General features: G+C 59.3%; 1 protein-coding gene across 5 annotated transcripts in view; it reads right to left on the bottom strand.

Moving 5' to 3' along the window:
* Window positions 1–1,109: 1,109 nt before the first annotated feature.
* The window catches only part of ELFN1 (extracellular leucine rich repeat and fibronectin type III domain containing 1), an 85,212-nt gene continuing 64,058 nt past the window's right edge, over window positions 1,110–22,263 (bottom strand). For all 5 annotated transcript variants that reach the window (XM_009242490.4, XM_054545699.2, XM_054545698.2 and 2 more), the window contains exon 3: window positions 1,110–6,876. In XM_009242490.4, coding sequence (XP_009240765.2) covers window positions 4,097–6,583 — 2,487 coding nt within the window. In that variant the 5' untranslated portion in view covers window positions 6,584–6,876 and the 3' untranslated portion in view covers window positions 1,110–4,096. The remainder of the gene's footprint in view (window positions 6,877–22,263) is intronic.

Here is a 22,263-nt window from a genome sequence, read left to right as displayed (position 1 = left end):
CCTCCCTGTGCCCCGTGACATGAGAGTGTGCCCTCTTGCCAGCCGCCCCCCGAGGGGCCATACCGCGCTGTGGTTGTGGGTTAGGCAGCGTGATCACGGCAATGGATAACGAGTGCACGGCATCCCCCCTACTGGACAAACGAGGAGACTGAGGCAGAAGGGCCAGTGGCTTGCTATGGTCACATGGTCGTAGGGGTACGGCCTGGGCCTGAGCCCTCGCTGTGGCTTAGCCCTGGTCTCACAAACGAGCAACAGCTGCCCTCCAGGGCTGCCCCTCGGAAGCTGGGCACCCATCCCAGCTGCAGGGCAAGGCTGGCTCTGGGAGGTTTTTCTCCTGCTCCTGAGCCCAGCTCTGAGCCCACAGGGCACCAACCCCTCTCACCTTGGCAGCCTCCACCTCCTTCCCTGCCCAAACCAAATACCACCCCTTCCAGGAAGCCTTCCCGGCCCTTCCCAGTCAGGAGTTCCCATCCTTCCCAGACCTCCAGCGCCTCCCCTACTCCCCTGAACCAGGTCACCCACCTCTGCACCGAGTGCCCTGCCAGCCTGTGAGCTCCCCGGGGGGCCGGGGCCGGGCTGGGCTCTTCCCTGCACCCACACAGAGCTTGGCACAGATCCCTGCACACAGTGGGCGCTTCCTAAGTATGTGTCTCCTCCTGCTTATGTTCTGTCACCCCCACCACGACACCTTCAAGCAAGGGCATGGGAACTCGGGGCTCTTTGTCCCAGGACTGGCTGGGCGTTCGAAGCAGCGGCGGGAGAATCGCTGAACCTGGGGGTCCAGACCAGCCTGGGCGACAAAATAAGACCCCCTCCCACAGGGCTCCCTTCTTCCTCTCTCTCGCATGTGCTTTTTGTTTTCTTTCCTTTTTATTTATTTTTATTTATTGAGACGGAGTCTTACTCTGTCGCCCAGGCTGGAGTGCAGTGGCATGATTTTGGCTCACTGCAAGCTCCACCTCCTGGGTTCACGCCATTCTCCTGCCTCAGCCTTTTGAGTAACTGGGACTACAGGTGCCCGCCACGATGCCCGGCTAATTTTTTGTATTTTTAGTAGAGACGGGGTTTCACTGTGTTAGCCAGGACCCAGGAGGCCTGAGCTCCCGGGTGGGGTGTCCTGGCTGTTGGCGTCCCCGCACCTCGCTGCCTGCCATTTTCCCTTGTTCCTCTGTGGGCTGTTGACTCCTGGCCAGCTGCCGGGTGTCCCCAAGGCAGGTGCTTCTTTTCTGTGTCTGCCCTTCTCCCGCATTTCCTATAAATAGCCCATCTTCGCTCCTCAGTGAAAGGGAGCGGCGGGCTGAGAAGGCCTGGCCACCTCTCTGTCCCATGACCAGACTGTCATCGAGTTGCTGTGTGACCTTGGGCAGGTCAGGGCCCTCTCTGGGCCTCCACCCGTCAGCCCTGGATCCCGCTCCTGGTCCCCACTCCTCTCCCCTGGGCCTGGCGTTGTGGTCTCCAGTGGTCTCTGATGCCCTCCCGGGACCCCTCATGGAGGACAGGGAGCTGCCCAGGGCTGGGACTCCCGGGCTGGCTGGAAACCTTGGGTCAAACGGGCGAGAGCTGTTGATGCAGCGTCCTCAGAAATGGCCGCCTTTGGAGGGCTGAGTCACAGGGTGCCCGTGGAGCCCACCCGGGCGTGCACCCCCAGAGCAGGCCTCACACCCTCAGGTCCCTGGTGGGGTGACCGGGGTGCAGGTGGCAGGATCGGGCTAACCTGGAGGGGACAGATGGGCCCTCAGTTCTGTGGCCCCTGGGGGACTGCCCCCTGGGCTTCTGCTGTAAGGGAGGTCCCAAAAGCTGGAGACAGCTACAGAGGAGAGGGGTGAGCTTCCTGTCACCCAGGGCATGCAAGCAGAGGCTGCCCCTGCTCCTACCCCCACTGGGCCTTCCTCCCTCCCTCCTTGTCCTCCACTGGGTGAGACTGAGACTGGGTCCTTTCTTGGGGACCCGTCAGAGCCTGAAAACCGGCTTCCATCCCTCCGGTTCCTGCCCTGGAGTCCTCCGGGTTCCTGTTGCCTCTGGGACCCAGCTCCAGCCGCAGCCTCCTGCCTCCCTGGGACTGTGCCAGAGTTCAGAGTGGGGGGTGGGTCTGCTGTCAATGGAGGAGTGGGATGGGGACTCAGCAGTCGGGACTTTAGGAAGGACAGGGGAGGGGCCATCCAGACAGGAAGACAGGGGTGACAGGGAGCTTTGACTCGGCAGTCCTGGCATCAGGCAGGTGTCCGGACCCCAGGGCCACATGGGAGGGAGGGGCCCAGGGCGAGGCGTTCCCCTTCCTCACAGGGCCCTCCCCCTGAGCAGAAAGGCAGCTCTGCGTGGGATGCACGGCTGGAGGCTGTTTCCCTGGGGTGGGCACAAAACCCCCACTCAGCTGGCAGGTGGATTCGAGGGCCTGGGAATCCAGTCTCGTCCTCAGCGTCTCGCTCTGGCTCCTGTAGGTGGGATGAGGGGCACCCTGTGCTCTGGGCAGCAGGAAGCCAGGGACTCTCTCCACCCTCCCCTGGGGATGCTGAACAAGCTGGTGCTGGTCCCACGTGGACTCCAGCCTCTTATTCACTCAAAACGGGGGCCCACACCAGGGTGTGCTGCCTGGAGGGGTGGTGGGTGAGATGCATGTGGAGGGGGACGCAGTGCAGGGTCTGGCTCTGGGCTCAGCGTCCTGAGAGACCCCCGAAGAATTAGGGGTCTCTGGGCACTTCCTGTAGGTGGGGCTCTGGTGACAGCAGGGGAACCCGCCCTCACACAGACGCACCCTCCAACCACCTCACGCTCGCACTCGCTCACATGCAAACCCACAACATCAACTCACTCGGAACCTCACTCAAGAGCCTCTGGGCGTCCCAGGCCCACTCACACCCCCTCGGCTGCTGGGTTCTGCACACACCCCACTGGCATGCACAGCCAGACACACAGAGAAGCAGCCCCGCACCGCGGATCCACCACACCAAGACCCTGCTCCCATCCATCCTCCCGCCGCCACCTGAGCTCGGCTCCCTCCTGCCCCGTCCACACCGGCTCTCAGGCACACTCGAGCCCAGTGCGGGCCGCCCACCTCGCAAGGTTTCCCACGTGCACCCCCCTGGTCACACCACACTGTCGCCAAGAGAGCACAGCATGTCCCCACCCCAAGGCCAAAATCAATAAAACCACCCCTTAAACGGGACATAAAAGAAACCTCAACTCTTTCCCTGAAACCCACAGTAAAAACCCAGGACAAACAAGCATTTGATTTTTTTTCCTTTGCAGATTTTTTTTAAGTAGACATAGTCTTTTTTTTTTTTTTTTTAGTAGACATAGTCTTTTTTTTCTTTCCCATTTTACAGCAAACATTGCAAATATAGAAATATTTTTTTCTGTACAATAGAACGACTACAGTGTACACGGGGGCTGGGCTGGGGGACATGCCTCCCAGCCCTTGGCCGTCCCAGCCACCCCGGCCGTCCACAGGCACAGCCTCCACCCACCCTGAGTCCAGCAGGGCTCCAGGACCTGTCCCGGAGGCCACTTGGCCGCCGGCATTCACTCTGCCCCTCTGCAGTGGACTCTGGAGGCGGCAATGAAGAGACGGACTGGACAGAGAATCCACAGAAAACCACGGACCGAGATCACGTGAGGGGCCCCGAAGTGGCCACGCCGGCCACACCCCCCCACGGACGGCATTGTATGTCTTTTTAAAATAACTTGTCTTTTATTATATTTTTTTAAAAAAGGAAGAAAATAAAGAGAGAAAGAGGAAAAGAAAAGGCAGAGAAGACTCAAAAGAGGAAAGATAATGAAAAAAAAATCCCCACCCCCACCCCCCATCCCTAAGACACAGTTTTCCGAAGTCCCTCGTGTGTGTGTGTGTGTGTGTGTGTGTGTGTGTGTGTGTATGTGGACACATGCCACCCGGGGCGACGAGCGCATCCCAGGACCGGCCACAGGAGCTCGGGACGTGTCCCCCTTGTCTGTCCCTGCCCGCACCCCCCTCGCCTCTGCAGGGCCCCCCGGCTGTCACAGTTGCTGTGGTGTTGTGCGTGTGTTGGGTTTGGTGCTGAGTCTCTGGGTGGATCCTGCATCCTTTTTGGTCCAGTGGGCATCGCGGGTCTGGGGGGGCTCAGGACTTGTGCTGGGCCGACACGCCCTTCCAGTAGTCCAGGATGTCGTGCAGATCCTCGTCTTTGGCGAACTGAACCTTCTTGCGCAGCGCGTGGCCCGCGGCCATGAACTCCTCTTCCTCCTTGTGCCGCCGGCGGCTCAGTCTGAAGCGCTCCCAGATGCTCTGGGAGGCCCGGCAGGTGTACTCGGGGCTGGAGGAGTAGCTCAGGCTGTGGTACTGCGGGGACAGCTGCGAGTAGGCGAGGTCGCGGGGCCGCGGCCGGGTGAGCGGCTCCAGGATGGACGCCTTGCGCCCCAGACCCTCGTGCGGAGGCGGCGGCGGTGGCCCGGGGGGCGCAGGTGGCTCGGCCGGGTGGGAGCCGGGGTACGAGTGCCGGTGCTCGCCGTACTGGCGACCCTTCTCGGCCTCGGCCCGCAGCACGGCGGCCGCGGGTGTCACAGTGAGGATGGCGTCGGCCGCGGGGGAGCCCTTCTCGATGTACTTGGCCTCGGCGGCCGCGGCCTTGTGCACCCCGACGGCCTCGGCTCGGAAGGCGCGGGGGCTGCGCACGGAGCCGCTGGACGAGGTGCTGGCACGAGGGGGCCCGGCGGCCTCCACGCTGTGGTGCCGCTGCAGGCTGTGGCCGAAGGCGTCCTTGTACCCGGGCGCCAGGAAGCCGTGCTTGGCGGCCAGCGGCTCGGACAGCAGCACCAGCGGCGGCTCCGCGGCGGACACGGGCCCCGACTTGACGCCTTGGAAGGAGGTGGACTCGGACTTGAGCGCGTCGATGCAGTTGTTGATGATCTGGTTGACCTTGTCCACCTCCTTGGCGATGGTGGAGATCTCGGCCACCGAGCTCTGGCTGTCGGGGCCCGGCCGGCCCAGCTCGCAGTCCCTGCGTTCCGGAGGGTCCCCGGTTCGAACCTCCATGTAGCTGCCCTTGCTGGCCTTGGGGGTGTCCGCGCTCTCCACCAGCTTGTACTGCTCCACCTCGCCGGCGGCAGGCAGGTAAGGGATGCGCGTCACGGCCTCGGGGCCCAGCAGCGGGCCCTGGGACAGCGGGGCCAGGCCAGGCGCCTCCAGCTCAGGCCCATACTTGAGCTCGATGATGGTCTTCTTGAGGCTGCCAGCTGCGGCTGCTGAGGCGGCCTTCTTGTGCTTCTCCTCCTGGCGCCGCCGCCTGCGCAGGCAGTAGTAGACGGCGCCCAGCACCAGCACCATGCCGAAGAGGCAGCCCAGGATCGTCATGATGTAGTGGGTGGCCGTGGAGGGGCTGGGCACCGGGCCGGGCGGGCTGGGCAGCCGGGGCAAGCAGATGGTGAGGCAGGTGTGGTTGTGGCGCAGCCCGGCGCTGGTGGACACCACGCAGTAGGTGTAGTTGGTGAGCGTGAACAGGTTGGTCAGACGGATCTCCTCCTGGGCCTTGGTCAGCCTGGACACGGTAGAGGCCTTGCTGTTGTTGAAATGCTCCAGGGTGTACATCCGGTGGAACGGGCTGGGCAGCTGGACGGTGATGGTGGCCGAGTTCTGGGTGAGCTGCTTGACCTTGATGAGGGGGCGGGCCTCGGCCTGCGTGGCCAGTGTGGGCAGGGCCACCAGTGGCGTGGTGCCATCCCCGGAGAAGCACTCGTCGTCGGCACAGGGCATGTCACTGGGCTCTGGCGGAGGCGGGGGTGGCGGGGAGCGACCGGGCTGTGAGCGCCCCGATGCCGGACGTGGGGGCCCGACCACCTCAGCCGCGTAGGAGTCCTCCGTGCAGACTGACTGCAGTTTGCTGAGGATGCTGCGGTGGCCGCGGCGGCCCTGGCCCAGGAGGTAGTAGCCGGAGTAGACGGGCGGCGACTCGCACTGCATGCGGTCGTACGTCTGCGTGGCGTTGGTGAAGGCGGCCAGCCAGCGCAGGAAGCCCAGCAGCTCGCAGGAGCAGTAGAAGGGGTTGCTGTAGAGCTCGCACACCGACAGCTTGGCCAGGCCGGCGAAGGTGCCGCTGTTGAGCTGCTGGATGCGGTTCATGGACAGGTCGATGTTGACGATGTTGGGACACTCCCAGAAGCTGCTGGCCATGACCACCTCGATGAGGTTGGCCTGCAGGTACAGGTACTCCAGCTTGCCCAGGCCGCGCAGCATGCCCTCCGTGAGGTTGCGCAGCCGGTTGTAGCCCAGCTGCAGCACCTGCAGGTTGAACTGGCCCGAGAAGGCGCCGTCCTCGATGTAGCCGATCTCGTTCTTGGTGAGGTTGAGGTACGTGAGGTTGCCGAAGCGGCTGAGCGAGGCGTACTGCACGCTGCGGATACGGTTCTCGTTGAGTCGCAGGTCCACGATGGTGTTGTTGATCTGCTGCGGGATGGCCTCGTAGGGCGGCTGGTTCTGGCTGCAGATGGCCAGCCACACGAAGCCCTTGTCGCCCTCGATCAGCCAGCAGTCCCCGCGGGCTAGGCCGCCCGCGTGCAGCAGGGTGGCGGCCGCCACGCACACCCACAGCGCGCCCCACCCACGCCCGGCCATCGGGACCGCCCTGCAGGGAGCCCCAACTCAGCCTGCCCAGGGGAACCAGGTGGGGGGCCAGGCGGCAGCCCCCAGAGGGATGGAGGGGCGGGAGGGGGAGGTGCCTGCACTCTCAGGGGTGTCCTGTCCCAAACCGCATGGCCGCGCGACGTAAGCGCGGGGAGGGAGGGTGCCTCCCTCACGGCCGGCCGCCTCTCTTCTTCCGCCCCAGTCCTGCGGTGACCGAGGCCTCCTGCCCCATGGGCCTGGGTGTCCTGATGGCTCCACTGGCTCCTCCTGCTCCGACGTTCCTGCTGCAAGACAAGAGGGAAGACAGCAGTCAGGGGACGGCCAGCATCTCACAGCGGTGGCATCCCAACATGGCCTGAGTCCCTGCTCCACTGAGCCCCCTGAATCTCTTCTGTAAAACACAGAAGAAAACAGAAGCTCCTTCCTCAGAAGCCCCTGGGGGGTCCTGAGACAGGTCAGGATAGCGGAGGAAATGCTTCACCCTCCCGTGGAGGGGTCTCCTCGGCTCTCGGGCCTCAGTTTCCTCGTCTGCAAAATGGATGGGGCACTGCCTGCTTGGCCGCGTTCCAAGGTACTGACAGCCCAGAATCGAGGTCCCTGAAGCCCATTTCACTCTCGGCGCAACCCCGGTCGGATAAGGAAACTGAGGCAGGGGACTGGGACCAAAAGTCGCTTGGCTGAGGAGTGACCGGGCTTCTGCTCCCAGGACACGCGGCCACAATGCCCCTGAAGCCGCCTGTAGGAGCTGCCCTGCGCACTCATCGCACGGTCCGCAGCCCGTGACGCAGAATCCTTCCGGGGCACGGGCTCCTCTCCAGCCCTCTGGGAGGGAGGCACCGGGAGGTATTCTGGCCTGTCTGGGGACTCGTGTCTGCCAGGTCTCGGTCTGAGCTCGCCTGCCCTGTGTCCCTGGCACGCCGTGCCCCCTCTGGGCCTCAGTTTCCCCAAATGAGCTAGCTGGATGGTCTCTGAGGGCATCTACCAGGCACTGGGACTTGGCACTGTCTGCACCTCACCTTGATGGAGAGGGGCCGCCTCCCTTCTGGAAGGAAGGGAACCACTTGCTCTGCCGAGAATTTCCAGGCTCCACACATCCTCCTCAGGCTGGGAGAGGGACAGCTCCGAGGTCTCTGGGGGAGCCAGATACCTCTCCCACCATCCTCCCCACCACCATACGGGGTTCTCTGCTCTATTCCTCATCCTCCACTGGACCCTGAGGGTCTCCAGACAGGACGGTGCCTCCTCCATCTCCCTAGTGTCTGCTGAGCCTGGACACAGAGGATGTGGCGACCGAGCTGTAGGTGGGGAAGCCCCAGGCAGGAAGGACCCTGAAGACAGGGCTGGAGGTGTGTCCGGGGAGCGAGGCATCCCGCTGGGCTCCTGCTCCCCCATGGACCCCTCACCACCGCCCTCGAGGTAAGGGGGCCCCCGGTGTGCGGCCTCACCTCCCGGCCGCCTGTGTTTTCCCTGCAGGATAGAGAAATGGGTGTGTTTGCTTGTTAATATGTGGATTTACAGTCGGCCTCTGTCACCGAGCCGTGGCCTGGCGGGCAGCCAGCTGGGTGTATTTCACTGATATTGATGTTTGCAACTAGTCTGCACTGAAGCGGTTTAAATTAGAGAAAAAAAATATAATGATGTAAAATGGGTTTTTTCCTCCCTTTGGAAACTTCATAAAGAACAATTTTGTTCCGGCTCCTGGAGAAGAGTCTATTTCTGATTTAAAGAGAGGGAGAAATCAGATGGCATGGGGGCTGCAGCGAGGTCCTAGCAGGCCTCGGGGAGCTAACCCAGGGCTTGGCCTGGAGTGGCCAGGGGACGCCCAGCCCAGCCGGGCAGGACCTGGCTAGGCCCACTCAAAAATGGCTCAGGGGGCTGCTTGGGTCGGGAAAATGGGGTCCCCACGTGGTCCGGTTGGATGTGAAATCCACCATCATGGGAGTCAGTGCTGTCTCGGTCACCATCATGCCGTGTGCACCTGCCAGCCCGCACCCATGCCAGCCCCTCCATCCTCCCCACCATCCCCCCACCGTGCCCAGACAACCTGTGCCAATGCTGGGATTTAGCTTTCCCAGGCCTCCTGGGGGCCCAGGTCTCAGGCAGAGGCGTGTGCTGGCTGGGGGCGGGCCGAAGGCGTGCAGCGGATGGTGTCCGGCTGTGCCCGGCCTCCGGAAGGGCGGGTCTGGTCAGCAGCCGCGCAGGAAGTGTGTAGGAAGCGTGGCGCCTCAGCCACAATCGTAATCACCTTTAATCTCTTACTCAAAATAACCCAAAGTCAAGGTAAGGAGGATTACAGGGCCTAAGAGCCCTTACCACAGGCACAGGGAGGAGGCTTGGGGGCCTGGGGCTGCCCCGGCTCTCCTGGGCCCGCAGCTGAGGGCTGGAGGGCTGCGTGCACATGGGGTTCACGTGTGTGTGTGTGCACACGCACGTGTGTCCATGTGTGTTTGTGGACACATGTATACCAGCATCCACCCACACACGTGTTTGTACATGTGAGCCCTTGTACGTGTGTGCCAGGTTGTCTGTGTGTGTGTGTGTGTACAGATGTGTGTGCACAGGTGTGTACGCAGGGCGGGTGATTGTGTACATGAGTGCACAGGCCATGCTCACTGGGGCACTGGGCAGAGCAGGTGTCACTGAGGGCGCCCTGTCTGGGCAGCGAGGCCTGGGGCTCTGGTGCGTCTCGGGCTAGGTGGAGGCAGGTGTGGATGGCACCTCGGTGGTGCAGCTCGGACCCCCCAGATTTCCTCCTCATGTTCATACATGCACGGGGGTCTGTATGTCTGGCATGTTGCATGCATGCAGGAAACACGCTCTAAGTGTGCACCAGTGGCTGACATCTCCAGGGCCCGGGTGGTTGCCACACTCTCTCCCCTTTCCTGAGTCACATGGTTCCTCCCTGCCAGCCCTTTCCTTAGCACCATGCCCCACTCCCCCTATTGTGAGTATAAGAATCTGTGCATCAGACTCCTTGGGAGTGGTGCTGGGAACACACCCTCACCTCCCCACCCAGCTCTGAGCCCTCCTCCATCAGGCTAGGGAGCCTGTGTGATGAGGGAGGCAGGCCGTCCCCAGCCCAGTGTCCAGCCCTCACCTTCCTGCTCGGCCCCTGCCCCAGAGTCCAGGTGAGCAGCAGCCTGACCTGCAGGGGCTCAGGGAGTCCTCCCCCCACCCCCAGCCTGGCCTCGCTGCCAAGTCTCCTGGGCAGGGAGATCTTCAGGGTGTATGGGCACGACTCCCCAGTGTGGCCAGCGCCCTGCCAGGGGGAAAGGGTGGGCCCGCAGCCCCTTAGGAGGCACGGATTTTGCCCTTCTATGGCCCCCAGCTTTGGAGGGACCCCAAAGTTTTCTTTTTTTTTGAGACGGAGTCTTGCTCTGTCACCCAGGCTGGAGTGCAATGGCGCCATCTCAGCTCACTGCAACCTCTGCCTCCCGGGTTCAAGCGATTTTCCTGCCACAGCCTTCCGAATAGCTGGGATTACAGGCACACGCCACCACGCCCGGCTAATTTTTGTACTTTTAGTAGAGACGGGGTTTCACCATATTGGTCAGGCTGGTTTCGAACTCCTGACCTCAGGTGATCCACCTGCCTTGGCCTCCCAAAATGCTGGGATTACAGGCGTGAGCCACCATGCCCAGCCAAGGGGCCCCGAAGTTTTCATTCTGCAGCTCACTTTACAGCGGGGAAACTGAGGCAGAGACAGAAGGACCTCTCCAAGGTCACACTGTGAGTCAGCCCTGTGCAGCCTCCTGTCTGGGGCCGGGGGGAGAGGCTGGACGGGTGCTGTGCTAGGAGGGGTTCGGGAGGCACCCTGGGTCTGGGAGTCCCCAAGGGCAGAGGCTGTGGACCTGGCACAGGAAACAGGGAAAGGCTGAATCACCTAGGAAGGTTCTGGACAGACCACAGGCCCCCCAAGGCCCTTTCCAGCTAGGCTCGCTCAGTCAGTCATTCTCGATGTGCCACCAGCCTGTGCCCTCGCTGATCCACACTCACACCTGCCGCTGCACCCCACGTCCAATGATCTGCTCATTAAACGACGTTTCTAGAAAGGAGTGCTGGCTGGCACGGAGGGTGGGTGTGGAGACCCCACATGGGCGTTGCTGTCCTGCACAGACTCAGCCCCAGCCCTTCTCCCCTCCTCAGCACACTTGCCACCTCAGACCCAGAGGCTCGCATGGGTGTGGACCACAAGGCCCCAGGGAGGCCAGCAGGCCCGGGGCATCCCTCAGGTCCCTCAGGAGGGCTGCTCCCCACTACCTGAAAGGAACTCCCCTTCCTCTCAGCCCGTCTGCACCTACTCCCAGGGCCTGGCCTCCTGCCTCAGGAAGACGCAGAGGCCGTGGCCCCTCTGGAATGGGCACCCCTCGGGTCTGATACCTCCAGCCCTCTGCAATGCCATCCTTCCCACACAGCTTTCTTGGATGCACGGAGGTTCTGTACTTGCACTGTCCAACAGGGTGGCCACGGGTCCCCTATGGCTCTAGAGTGCCAGAAACGTGGCTAGTGGCTGCTGTATTGGAACTCGTAGTTCTAGAACCTTCCATAAAACCAACTTGACCTGCATAACTTCCAGCCTCTGCCTCATCACAGCAGGTTTTCTTGGAAGGATCGCCAGCGGTTCTCATCCCCCTCCCTCACCTCCTCTTCCATCCTCAGCCCCACCCCACCGGGCATCCCCCCTCAGGCCCTCTGAGCAGCTCTCACCAAGGTCACTGGCAACTTCTGCCCTGCCAGGGCCCATTTTTTGTCTTGCTCAGCCTCTCGGCAGCCTTTGGCCCAGGCAGCTCCTGGCTCCCTCCTGCCACCCTCTGCACTCCGGCATCCCAGCTACCACCCTCTCTGTCCAGCCTCCTTCACCTTCACCCCGACTCCACGTGTTCCAGGCCAGGCTCGATCCTCACCGCCTCCTCTCCCCAGCTCTCCCAGGGGCTCTTGTGCCTTGTGCTCTTGTCTCTGTGCAGCTGACCCTCGGTCTATCTTGAGGCCCTCGGCTGCCCCCGACTTGAAGATTCTCCCCCGTCGCGTCTAAGTGGCCGCTCCAAGCTCCTGTCCCCGCTGGCGTCTCCCTGCCTCACCATCCGCCGCGTTCCTCCACCAAAAGTTGACGCCGCATTCTGGACTTCTCGCTTTCCTCCCCCCACACCTGGTCCAACTCCAGCAGCATCTAATCCACCTGCAGAAGCATCTGGAATCACTCCACTCCTACCACAACTGCCCAAACCCACCTCCGGCGGGGACGACGCCCACGGCTCCACCTCGTCTCCCGGCACCCACAATCCATTCTCCCTCCACAGCCGGAGGGAGCCTCGCTAACCACCAAGGCGGTCCTGCGGCCCCGCGCAGCCCTGAGGGCGTCCAGTTCTCCGCGCGTGGAGGAGAATCTGGCCTCCAAACACGATCTCCAGGGCCCACCGGATCGGCCTCCGCTCCTTCTCGCTCCCAGTCCCCCGGTGCACGCCCCCTTCCTGGCTGAAGAACCTGCACCAGCCGTCCCTCCGCCTGGGAAGCTCCAGCTCCCTCCCGTCATTCACTCCGAGACGCAGCAGCGTTGCCCCAAGAGCCCTCCCTGCTCTGCACCCCGAATTCACTCTCAGCCCCCACCTAGTTTAAATCCTGGCACTTCTCTCTCCCTGATGTTCTGCTTGGTTATTTACTTTTAATTCACGTTGGAGCTCCCCCTGCCACCGCAAGAGCAGGAGCTGTGTGTCCTGGTCACTGCTGTAGCGTCCCAGGGCCGGCGCGGTGCCCGGCAGCCAGGACTGGACAGACTCGGGCCACACTGCGCACGGGCTGGGACGTGCCGGCTCTGCTTCCTCTTCCGTTGAATGGGAGTAAAGACCACTCCTCCCAGGGAGCTTGCGGTTTCTCACAAACATTAACTTCCTTTTGTACTTTTTTAAAGAGGTGGGTCTCACTCTGTTGCCCGGGCTGGAGTGCAGTGGTGCAATCATAGCTCACTGCATCCTTGGCCTCGTGGACTCAGGCCATCCTCCTGCCTCAGCTTCCCAAAGCACTGGGATTACAGGTGTGTGTCACCACACCCGGCCATCCACTTCATGTTTGATCAAGCCCATAGGAGCTGTTACCCCCTCAGGAAAGATATGACGTGCCCGCAGGGGGTTAGGGGGTCCTGCATCTCAGCTTTGGGCCACACCCCGCCAGGTCTCATCTGGTCTGTGCACGTCCCTACCAGCTTCAGTGTCTGACGCCCCTCACCCAGATGGAGAGAGGCCTCCACGTGCCCGGCCCTGGGCAGCCACAAGAGCACCACAGGCCACGCCATGGGACATGGACCACGTGCCCTCTCTGGTCTAGGAGGGAAGCCCCTTGAGTGAAGGGACTGGCCAAGGTCGCCTGGGCTAGTCGGGGAAATGGGCTCCCAGAACTGCTGCATTCACTCACAGCTGCTGGCGAGGTCTGCTTGTCGCACGGGGACCCCAGCTGTCCTGGGGGCATCTGCCTGTCCCAGGCCTGAGCCTACCAGGCTTCCATCTTGGGACAGCTCTGCCTTCCCCAGGCAGGGCCTGGAGGGAGCTGGAAGGGGCGGCCGGCATACCCTATTCACAGAGAGTGCTGATCAGGGGACAGACACGGAAGCCGGGAGAACAGAGAATGGGGTCAGACTTTAGGCCAGGTGACCCTGGAAATGTGCTCGGCTCTGGGCCTGTCTGGAGGGTGGAGAAGGGGCAGGAACCGCCAGTGGCCTCTGGAAACAGGAGCACTCCTGGGACCCAGCTCTGTCCAACAAGCTGTGACAGGTAGTGAGTCCCCCATCAGCAGGGGTGTTCAAGCAGGAGCTGGCGCAGAGGACAGGGGTGCAGGGAGGTGGTGTGAGCGGGAATGCCCCCGACGGAATGAGCTGGCCCCTTCAGGGAATGTTGAAGGTGGAGGGAACACTCAAAAGGATGGAGTCTGAAGCATATTTGACCTTCCCGAAGAAGCTCTCTCTCCTGGATGGGTGAAGGGCGAGTGGCTTAGCATCTGAGAGTGGGACCCACCCGCCTCGGACAGCAGAAAAGACCCCGACTCCAGCTGGAATCTGCTGGGATTCAGGGCCAGGAGCCAGCAGGTCTACCGCCTGCCGTGCCCCCGAGACCCGGAGCAGGAGAGTCCGTGTTCATCTCCTGGCCTTGCTGTGTCCACTGAAGATGGGTTGCCAGGCACTGGACATTTAGGAACCATGGGGCCCCTGAAGGGCTTACAGACCACCGTGGGGCCTGCAGGGAAAGAGGAGGTCTGGCTGGGGCTAGGGAGGTGTGCGAGACGGGGGGGTAATCAGACCACAGTGGAGCCTGCAGGGAAAGCGGAGGCCTGGGTGGAGCTAGGCAGGTGTGCGAGACAGGGGGGTAACCAGGCAGGGCTTTGGCAGGAGCTGCTGCTCGAAGGGCCCCAGCAGAGGAGTAGGAGTTAGGGAAGGAGGATAACAGATATCCCAGGCAGAGGGGGTGTGGTCAAGCCATGAAAGCAGCAGGCCCCTCCAGGGAGTGTGGGGTGTCCAAGGCGCAGGCAGTGGTGGGCAATGCTGGGCAGGAGGTGGGGCTGCAGGGGTAGCTAGGGGCAGGTGGAAGGGCTTGAGTGCTGGGAGAGAAGCCTGTTCTTTAACCGGATCATCTCCCGTCCCTGGGCTTCTCTGCTCAGAAGGGGTGGGAGGAGAGAGTGCAGCATTGCTCCCTGAGAACCCTCTCCTGGGAGACCCTCTCCCCTCTGAATACTGGGGTTGCTGGGAGAACTGGTCACAGCAGGAGAGGCCAGGCATCCGGGCCAGAGTCAGAGTCCCGGGTCTCCAATTCCCGTCTCCAGGCCTCAGTTTCCCCCATCCTAACATGAAATTGTTGAACCAGACGCCTCCAAGGACTCTTAGGATTGTGTCTGGGGCCTAGTGTCTCCCCAGCTGGAACCCTCATGACGTCTCGTGATCACTCTCACACACACTGCCCCTGCAGAGAGCACCCCGCTGTCCCCCAGGGGACGATGGGGACAGTGCGTGCGAGGTGGGCACCAAGTTCCTTCCACGGCCTGTGTAATCACTAATGAAATCAAGAAATGTGGTGGTTCCAGGCTTTTAAACTTCTTACGACTGAATTTGCATAATCACAACAGCCGTGCTGGGACAGACGTGCATCTGTCTAAAAATATTGTTCCTCGTCTCGATCATTTAAACCAGACGACAGGCCAGGGCTGGTGTGGGGCCGGGGCCAGGGCTGGACTGAGGATTCTGCTGATGGAGCGAAGTTTCCAGCTCCAGGGGGAAAGTGGGCGGAGGGCCAGACGCATGGGGGAGGCGGGGAGATGGTTGGAAAGCTATAGATCGATAACTTTTCATCGTTCCAATGTTTTGCCGATAGATCATGTTTACTGCTAACGTCTGCCTGCCTCTGCAGCTTGGCTCTCGCCCTGTCTGTCTCCCTGGGCTCTGCCGCAGAGCCCATGAGGCTGTGATGGGCATATTACGGCAGTTGGGCCTTGAGCCGCAAGGCCTGCAACAGTGACCCGGCCCAGCTAGGAGCAGGTGGGGGGCCCGCCTGTGTACCTGCCGCGTCACGGGACACAGAACCATCGTGGGGCAGATGGTGTTGGCTCTGACGTGCTCCTGCTGTGTGACCTTGGGCATGTCACTTAACCTCTCTTAGCCTCAGTCCCCTCATCTGTCAGAGATCATCATGGTGTCTGCCTCCCAGGGTTGTGGTGGGGATGCATCACCAGTTACTTAAGGCTCCTGGCATGATGCTGGGTACAAGGGGGTGCCCAGTAGACACTCATTTCCTCCTCGGTAGGGGAGGGAAGGTCAGTGCAAGGCAGTATGGGAGACGGAGCCGCACGCTGGACACACATGGGTTCTCCTTCAGCACAGTTGCCGGCCCTGGTGCCCACACAGGGGGGCCCATAGAGGGATCTCACCTGCTCTGGGGGCTCCCTCATGGCCCCTCAGGCCCGGCCCTCTCTTCCGCTCCCTGATCCCATCCTGTTGTCCAGGGGAGGCTGGCGGGGGTTGCAGGCAAGGCCGGGGCTGGGAGGGCTGACTTGGCGGGGCTGGCTCCTGGGTACATGGCCGCAGGGTTGGGTCTAGCAGGCCCCTGACCTTGGCCTTGCCCTCTAGGAGGCTGGGCTGGGGAGTAGAACGCAGGGGACTGCTGCCTGTACCACGTCCCCACTGTGTGAGGACTCAGTGAGTGCTGGGGAAGGTCAAGGGTCTGTGGGAATGGTGCCGAGTGCCTGACAACCTTACCATGGGACCTTGGGCCATCCACAGGACTCATGGAAGCTGCAGGGCTCCCCCTGCCCTGCCCCCAAGAGCAGGAACACCCTACGAGTGTGCAACAGAGAAAAGCTCCTGTTTCCTCCACGGTCCACTGGTGTGCAGCGCCTCCCGCACGGAGAGCCCCTCCCCAGGGTTCAGGGAGGCAAACGTTAGTGTTACCTCAATTGGACAGATGGGGAAACAGAGGCTCAGCATGGGAAAGTCTAGCCAGGAGGTTGAGACTCCCCCACAGCAAGGCCCAGGAAGGCGCCAACAGCACTCCATTGCTACTTAAAAATGCAGATTCCTGGAGCGGGTGCGGTGGCTCACACCTGTCATCCCAGCACTTTGGGAGGCGGACGCAGGAGGACGGCTTAAGCCCAGGAGTTCGAAACCAGCCTGGGCAATGTGAGATCCCATCTTTACAAAAAATAAAAAAATTTGCCGGGTGTGGTGGTGTGCACCTGTGATCCCAGCTATTTGGGAGGCTGAGGCAGGAGGATCCCATCGGCTCAGGAGGTCGAGGCTGCAGTGAGCCATGATTGTGCCACTGTGTTCCAGCCTGGGTGACAGAGTGAGATCCTGTCTCAAAAAAAAAAAAGAAAAAAAAAGTAAAAATGCAGATTCCTGCCTCACCCCAGAATACGCAGAGGCAGGCCCCGGAGTGGGAGCCCAGGGCTGGGTGAGGCAGCCCCTCCCCAAGGCCCTGGCCCTGGAAGGTGGGGAAGGGGGTGCCTGGTCCCCTCTGCCTCCTCCCGACCAGAGCGGGGAGGGCTCAGGGCTGGGGCTGGGGCCCTGAGTGCTGCCTCCTGGGATGCACCAGGCTTATTCTGCTGTCCCACCTCTGGGCCCACAGCCCCAGGCTGATCTGGAGTTAATTAGAGACCCAAACATTTAATGGTCTGTTATGCTTCCACGGAGCATCTTTTAAATTAAAAAACATGATGTACGGCACCGTTGGAGGGAGAAATCACTTTGCAATGGTTCCCTGCTCCGGCGCTGGCAGGGTTGTGGGGTGCGGGTAGCTGGCTGGCCCCGGGAGAGGAGGGATGACCCTCTCCAGGAACACTGGTCCCCCTCCCGCCACCGTCAGAAAGCGCATCACTTAAGCCAGGCAAGGGTCTAGGTGTCCAAGGATGCCTGGCACTTTCCTCATCATGCCCTCATAACCCTGGCAGCTGGAAGTTCTATCTTTAGTCTGACCTGAATCTCTCCAGTTGCTTTCAGGGATGGCCGGTTTGAGACTGAAGGCAGAGAGGTGCTGGTTCTTCTCTTCCTAGTAGTACCCTGACCTCCAGGAGCCCCTGAGCTCTGGGAAAGCCTTTCTGATGATCTCAAGCTTGCAGATTCTGTCCCTGTTCTGACCTGGGGTCACAGCCTGATGGTAGAACAGGACCTCCTGCTGAGATGCTGGAAGGACCCTTTAGGGGGGCTGAGGCCTGGCTCCCCTCTCCCCAGGCGCAGGTGCACAGGCGTGTGGGCTGTCTGCAAGCACAGATCCTGCCTCACAGCACCATTACCACTATGACTGAATCTGTGTGTTTCCTGGCTGCTGTTAATTGTGCTAGAGATTTGGGGCATGGTTTTGGGGTGAAGGTTAGAAATGAGCAATTAGCCCTCGAATGTTAAACTAATAAGGGAAATAAATGATCAAGCAAAGTCTAGCCTAGGAGGTTTCAGCAACGGAAGATAGGCTGGGATGGGGCTGGGATGCGGCTGCCCCAGGCAGGGAGTGGCCCAGCCCGGTTTGCTCAGTGACCAGGATGTTTCCACAGTCGGAAGGGATGCTATCTCCTGTCTGTTACTAGAAAGTTCTATCATAACCCCAGGGATGCTGACACATCACCGCGAAACAACTACTGTCCTACCGCCCAGGGCTCCTCCTGCCTCAAGATGACAGGGAAAGGATTTGCTGTCCCCACGCCCATCAGCACCCAAGAGGCCTGTCACTCCCTCCGGAGGCTTCCCTGGCCACCAGCCCTCGCTCACACGGTCACACCACTCCCACTCCCCAAGGCCACCTGTCGGGCACTGCGTGTCCCAGGGACTGGTGTCCCGGCTGCCAAGGAACCTCAGCTGGATCTGGCTGAGCTGTGAAAATAAAAATGTGGGCCGGGCGCAGTGGCTCACACCTGTAATCTCAGCATTTTGGGAGGCCGAGGTGGGCAGATCACTAGAGGCCAGGAATTCTAGAACAGCCTGGCCAACATGGTGAAACCCCGTCTCTACTAAAAATACAAAAATTAGCCGGCCGTGGTGGCAGGTGCCTGTAATCCCAGCTACTTGGAAGGCTGAGGCAGGAGAATCGCTTGAACCCGGGGGGCAGAGGTTGCAGTGAACTGAGATTGTGCCACTGCACTCCAGCCTGGGTGATGGAGTGAGATTCCGTCTCAAAAAAAAAAAAAAAAAAGAAAAGAAAAATGTGATGTCTCTTGACCTCATCACACGGCCTTTCCCCGAAGCTTGTTCAGCACTGTCCCCGCTGTGGCCTGAGCTCACTTCCCAAGAAAGAGGTTTCTGCAGACAAAGCCAGTGCCACAGCCTGGAGACGCTTGCTTTTGACTTGCTTGTCATCAGCTCCATGGGGCATATTTCTCCCCACAGACATGGCCTTCCACCGCTTTGCGGCTGGGGGAACTCCACACCATCCTGAGATGGGACACCCGCCTCTGTCTACCAACCTCTTTACTGTTTGAATTCTTACATTTAACTGTCAATCCACCTGCAAACTATTTTTCTGGTGTAAAGAAGGATCAAAATTGATTTTCTCCCTTCCCCCAAATAGGCAACAAATTGCCCTGACACTATATTGAGTAATCTATTCCCTCGGGCTGATTTCTGGTGCTCCATCTCCACCCAAGCTGGAGCGTCTCCTGCCTCTCCTCCTATCCCCTGCAACATTACGTGGCTCCCCAGTACCCTGGAGAGAGTTTGCACTTCTTAAAGGGGCTGACCGGGTGTCAGTGAGGGTCCTTGCTGTCTCTCAGCTCTCATTTTGCCATATAAGGCTGTGATTCGCCTGGACTTCTTGCATTTTTGCTGGCATGCTGTTTCCTCTGCCTGGGACATGAACTCCTCCCACCACCCCAATGTTCCCCCACTCAGTGGGCTTCTCTGTTCAGCCCCCAGGTTGGGGCTGGAACCTCCCGTCTGTAACTGGGGCTGCCTGTGCTTGCTCCACTGTGACCCCACGCTGCCAGGCTCTGATTCCCATCTCCCTCCACCTGGAGTCCACCTTCTGCACCGAAAGCTCAGGGCAGGTAGGGCTGGAGCTGGGGTTTCCTTTCCAGGCACTGAGTAGGCAATGCATGCTGAATGAATTCAGGGAAATATTAACTCCATAGCTGCCTATAAAGGAAGGCAACCAGGCCAGGCACCTGGGTCACACTTATAATCCCAGCATTTTGGGAGGCTGAGGCGGACGGATCACCTGAGCTCAGGAGTTCCAGACCAGCCTGGCCAACATGGCGAAACCCCGTCTCTACTAAAAATACAAAAATTAGCCAGGCGTGGTGGCAGGGGCCTGTAATCCCAGCTACTCGGGAGGCTGAGGCAGGAGAATCGCTTGAACCCAAAAGGCAGAGATTGCAGTGAGCTGAGATCGCACCACTGCACCCCAGACTGGGCGACAGAGCCAGACTCCGTCTCAAAAAATATATAAATAAATAAAGGAAGGCAATCCGAAATTGGCATATGTCACGGTTTTCCTGGGATGGGCCCTGTTCATGTCTATTTCCCAGTATAATGGTGAATACATCCCCTTGTCACTCTAAAAGTATCCTATTTGGGGCAATAAATTGTCATATGGTCACCCTCTCACAAGGCCTCCGTGTGGGACCATTTCTGCTATTTCTATTGATAACACCTCCCTTCTCTTCTTTTACCAATTTCAGCACAATATCCATCACCGTAACTCTATAAGAAGCTTCCATACCTGGCAGAAAAGACATCCTTCATCATTCTCCCTTTTCTGCGTTTCTTTACTCTTGCCATTTGAATATTCATTCAAATGAACTTTTAGAATGATTTTATCTTGCTTTGTAAAACTCGCCGCGAGCCTGTTGATAGATGGCATTAAACCTGTGAATTAATTCTGGAAAGACTTTCGGGTAATATTCCAACACGGCACATCTCACCACTCTTGTTTTCTTTGATATCTCTCAGGATAACTTTAGAGAGTTTTTCATAATGATCCTAAATTTCTCTTGTCGATTCGTTCCTGGGAATTGGGAGGGTTTTGTTGTTTTATTGGTGCCGTTGTAAGTGGGGACCATTTATTTAATTATGTGTCTCGACTAGCTGTTGTTAGTTCAGAGAAAAGTTATTGATTTGTATATGTTTGTTTGATTTCCAGCCCAGCACCTTCGTATTAAATTTTTATATTAAGTCATTTTTTTTCTCAGTTGCTTCTCTTGGGTTTCTAAGATCTTGAATCATTTTGTCAGCAAATAATTACAATTCTTCCCTGTAGACATCCCATTTAATTGTTTCGTGTCTTATTGCTATGTCCAGAATTTCTGGACAATGATGAAAGCATTGCTGTTTTTTAATATAAGTTTCTGAATGGGAATCATTAAAAAAATCTCATCACCTAGAATGATTCTGGCTGTTGAACTGAGACAGATTCTTGACTTCGATAAAGACGTGTGTTTCTGGTTCTATTTCCAGCAGTTACTTTAAAATCTGAAATTGGCACTGGATTTTATCAAATGCCTTTCGTCATTATGAATGTGCGTTCCAGCTGACCTGCGGACACTGTGTAGTTTATTAATAGATTTATCTAATATTAAGCCAACTTTGAATTCTTTGTATAACTTCTACATAATCATGGCCAATTCTTATCTCCGCGATATTCTGTGGAATTGGATTTCCTTGAGCGTCTTTGAGGCTTTTTGATCCAATATTCACAGGTGAGAACAGGGTGGTGTTTCATTTCCTGCAGGGTCTTGGCTGGTTTGGGGTTTGAGGCTGTCCTGGCTTCCTCCTCCAGCTCATCAAACACTGCCGCTGCTGGAAGCCCCTGGCTCGGTGGGCTTGGCCCCCCTTCCCAGTGGATGTGTTCCGGAAAGTCCCACAGGCAAACACCACGCACTGCTTTGTAAAGTGAATGATCATTTTCTCAAGTGAAATGTCACGCCTCATTTGTCTTCTGTGCTTTCCAGATTTTCACGATTCAGGGTCGGCTTGAAGTAGGGTGAACGACAGAGCAGCCTCCTCTGGGAGAGCTCACGACCGCCTGGAAGGCGTCTGACGTGGCAGATTCGGAGATGGCATCTGGGAGGGGCTGGTCCCCAGGTGTGGCTGCCGAGGGCCTTGGAGGGAGACCCCAGCTCCCTGCCCTTGAGGCTAGGCCTGTGAGACCACCCCCACCCACCTCCCGGGGCCTGCTGGTCTACGTGCCGCGGCATCCGTGCTGACAGATGGACATCCCAGTAGGCATTTGAGAGGGGAGGGCACAGAGAATACAAAATGAGTAAACTACAATCTCAGCCCCTTCGGGACGGCCGTTCTAACATAGGAGAAAAGGAACAGATGCAGGAGGTAAATAGGGGCTCAAGGCAGGACTGCTAGGGCCGACCCTGTCTGCAAAAGACAGCTGCATCTCTACCTCCCACCTGGAGTCTGCAGAGACCTTGACATCCCCTGCTGAGACATAGGGTCTAGCTCAGCACCCCTGAATCTGGGCTGGCCTGAGATAGCCTCGACCAAGGCGCTGGTAGAAGCGAAGCTGTGTCCGTCCTGGGCACAGCCCCTAGCTAGGCCGGCCGCCCTGCCTCCTGTGTCCTGGAAGCAGCCACCAGGTGAGAAAAGCGACTTTCCCAGCACCCTGCTGTGAGGCCTGGGTGGTGGGGGGTGTGGTCCCATCGAGACCGAGAGGCCAGGGCCATGGCACTGGCTTGTGAGTGAAGGAGCCGCTGCTGAGCAGAGGTGAACCGCCCCGCTGAGCCCTTCCCAGTGCCTGACCCAAGAACCCTGAGCAAAAGAAGCCGGCCCTGAGCCCTGGGGTGCAGGACTTTGTGGCGCAGTGGAGGATCACTGACTCACGCCAAACCCAAGTCCTCAAGTAAGAGGGAGTGGGTGGGGAGCCCCAGGCCTCCTCCAAGCTCACATTCCCCATCCACCACAGGGCACCGAGCTCTGGCTCTAAGAATCCACTGGAGAATTGGAGGGCTCCTGGCAGTGGGTTGAGCAGAGGGGCTCTGTGTGGTGTGAGGGCCAGAGGAAGCCGGCAGTGGCAGCTTCGTGGGGCAGGAGGAGCTGGGCTTTAAGCTGAGTTTGCCTCCTGAGCAGCAGGCTACTCCCCAGCTGGGTGATTTGCAGAATGTCCTTAACTTCTTTGAGCCTCAGTTTACCTTGCTGACAAATGGGGCCACTGATAGTCATCATGAGATGATGAACAGGACCATCATGACAGTGAGGTGTGATGGTG

The sequence above is a fragment of the Pongo abelii genome, chromosome 6 (assembly GCF_028885655.2).
Source record: "Pongo abelii isolate AG06213 chromosome 6, NHGRI_mPonAbe1-v2.0_pri, whole genome shotgun sequence".
In the NCBI taxonomy this organism is placed as follows: domain Eukaryota; kingdom Metazoa; phylum Chordata; class Mammalia; order Primates; family Hominidae; genus Pongo; species Pongo abelii.
The sequence above is the reverse complement of the archived record's forward strand: the minus strand, read 5'-3'. Positions and strand labels throughout refer to the sequence as shown.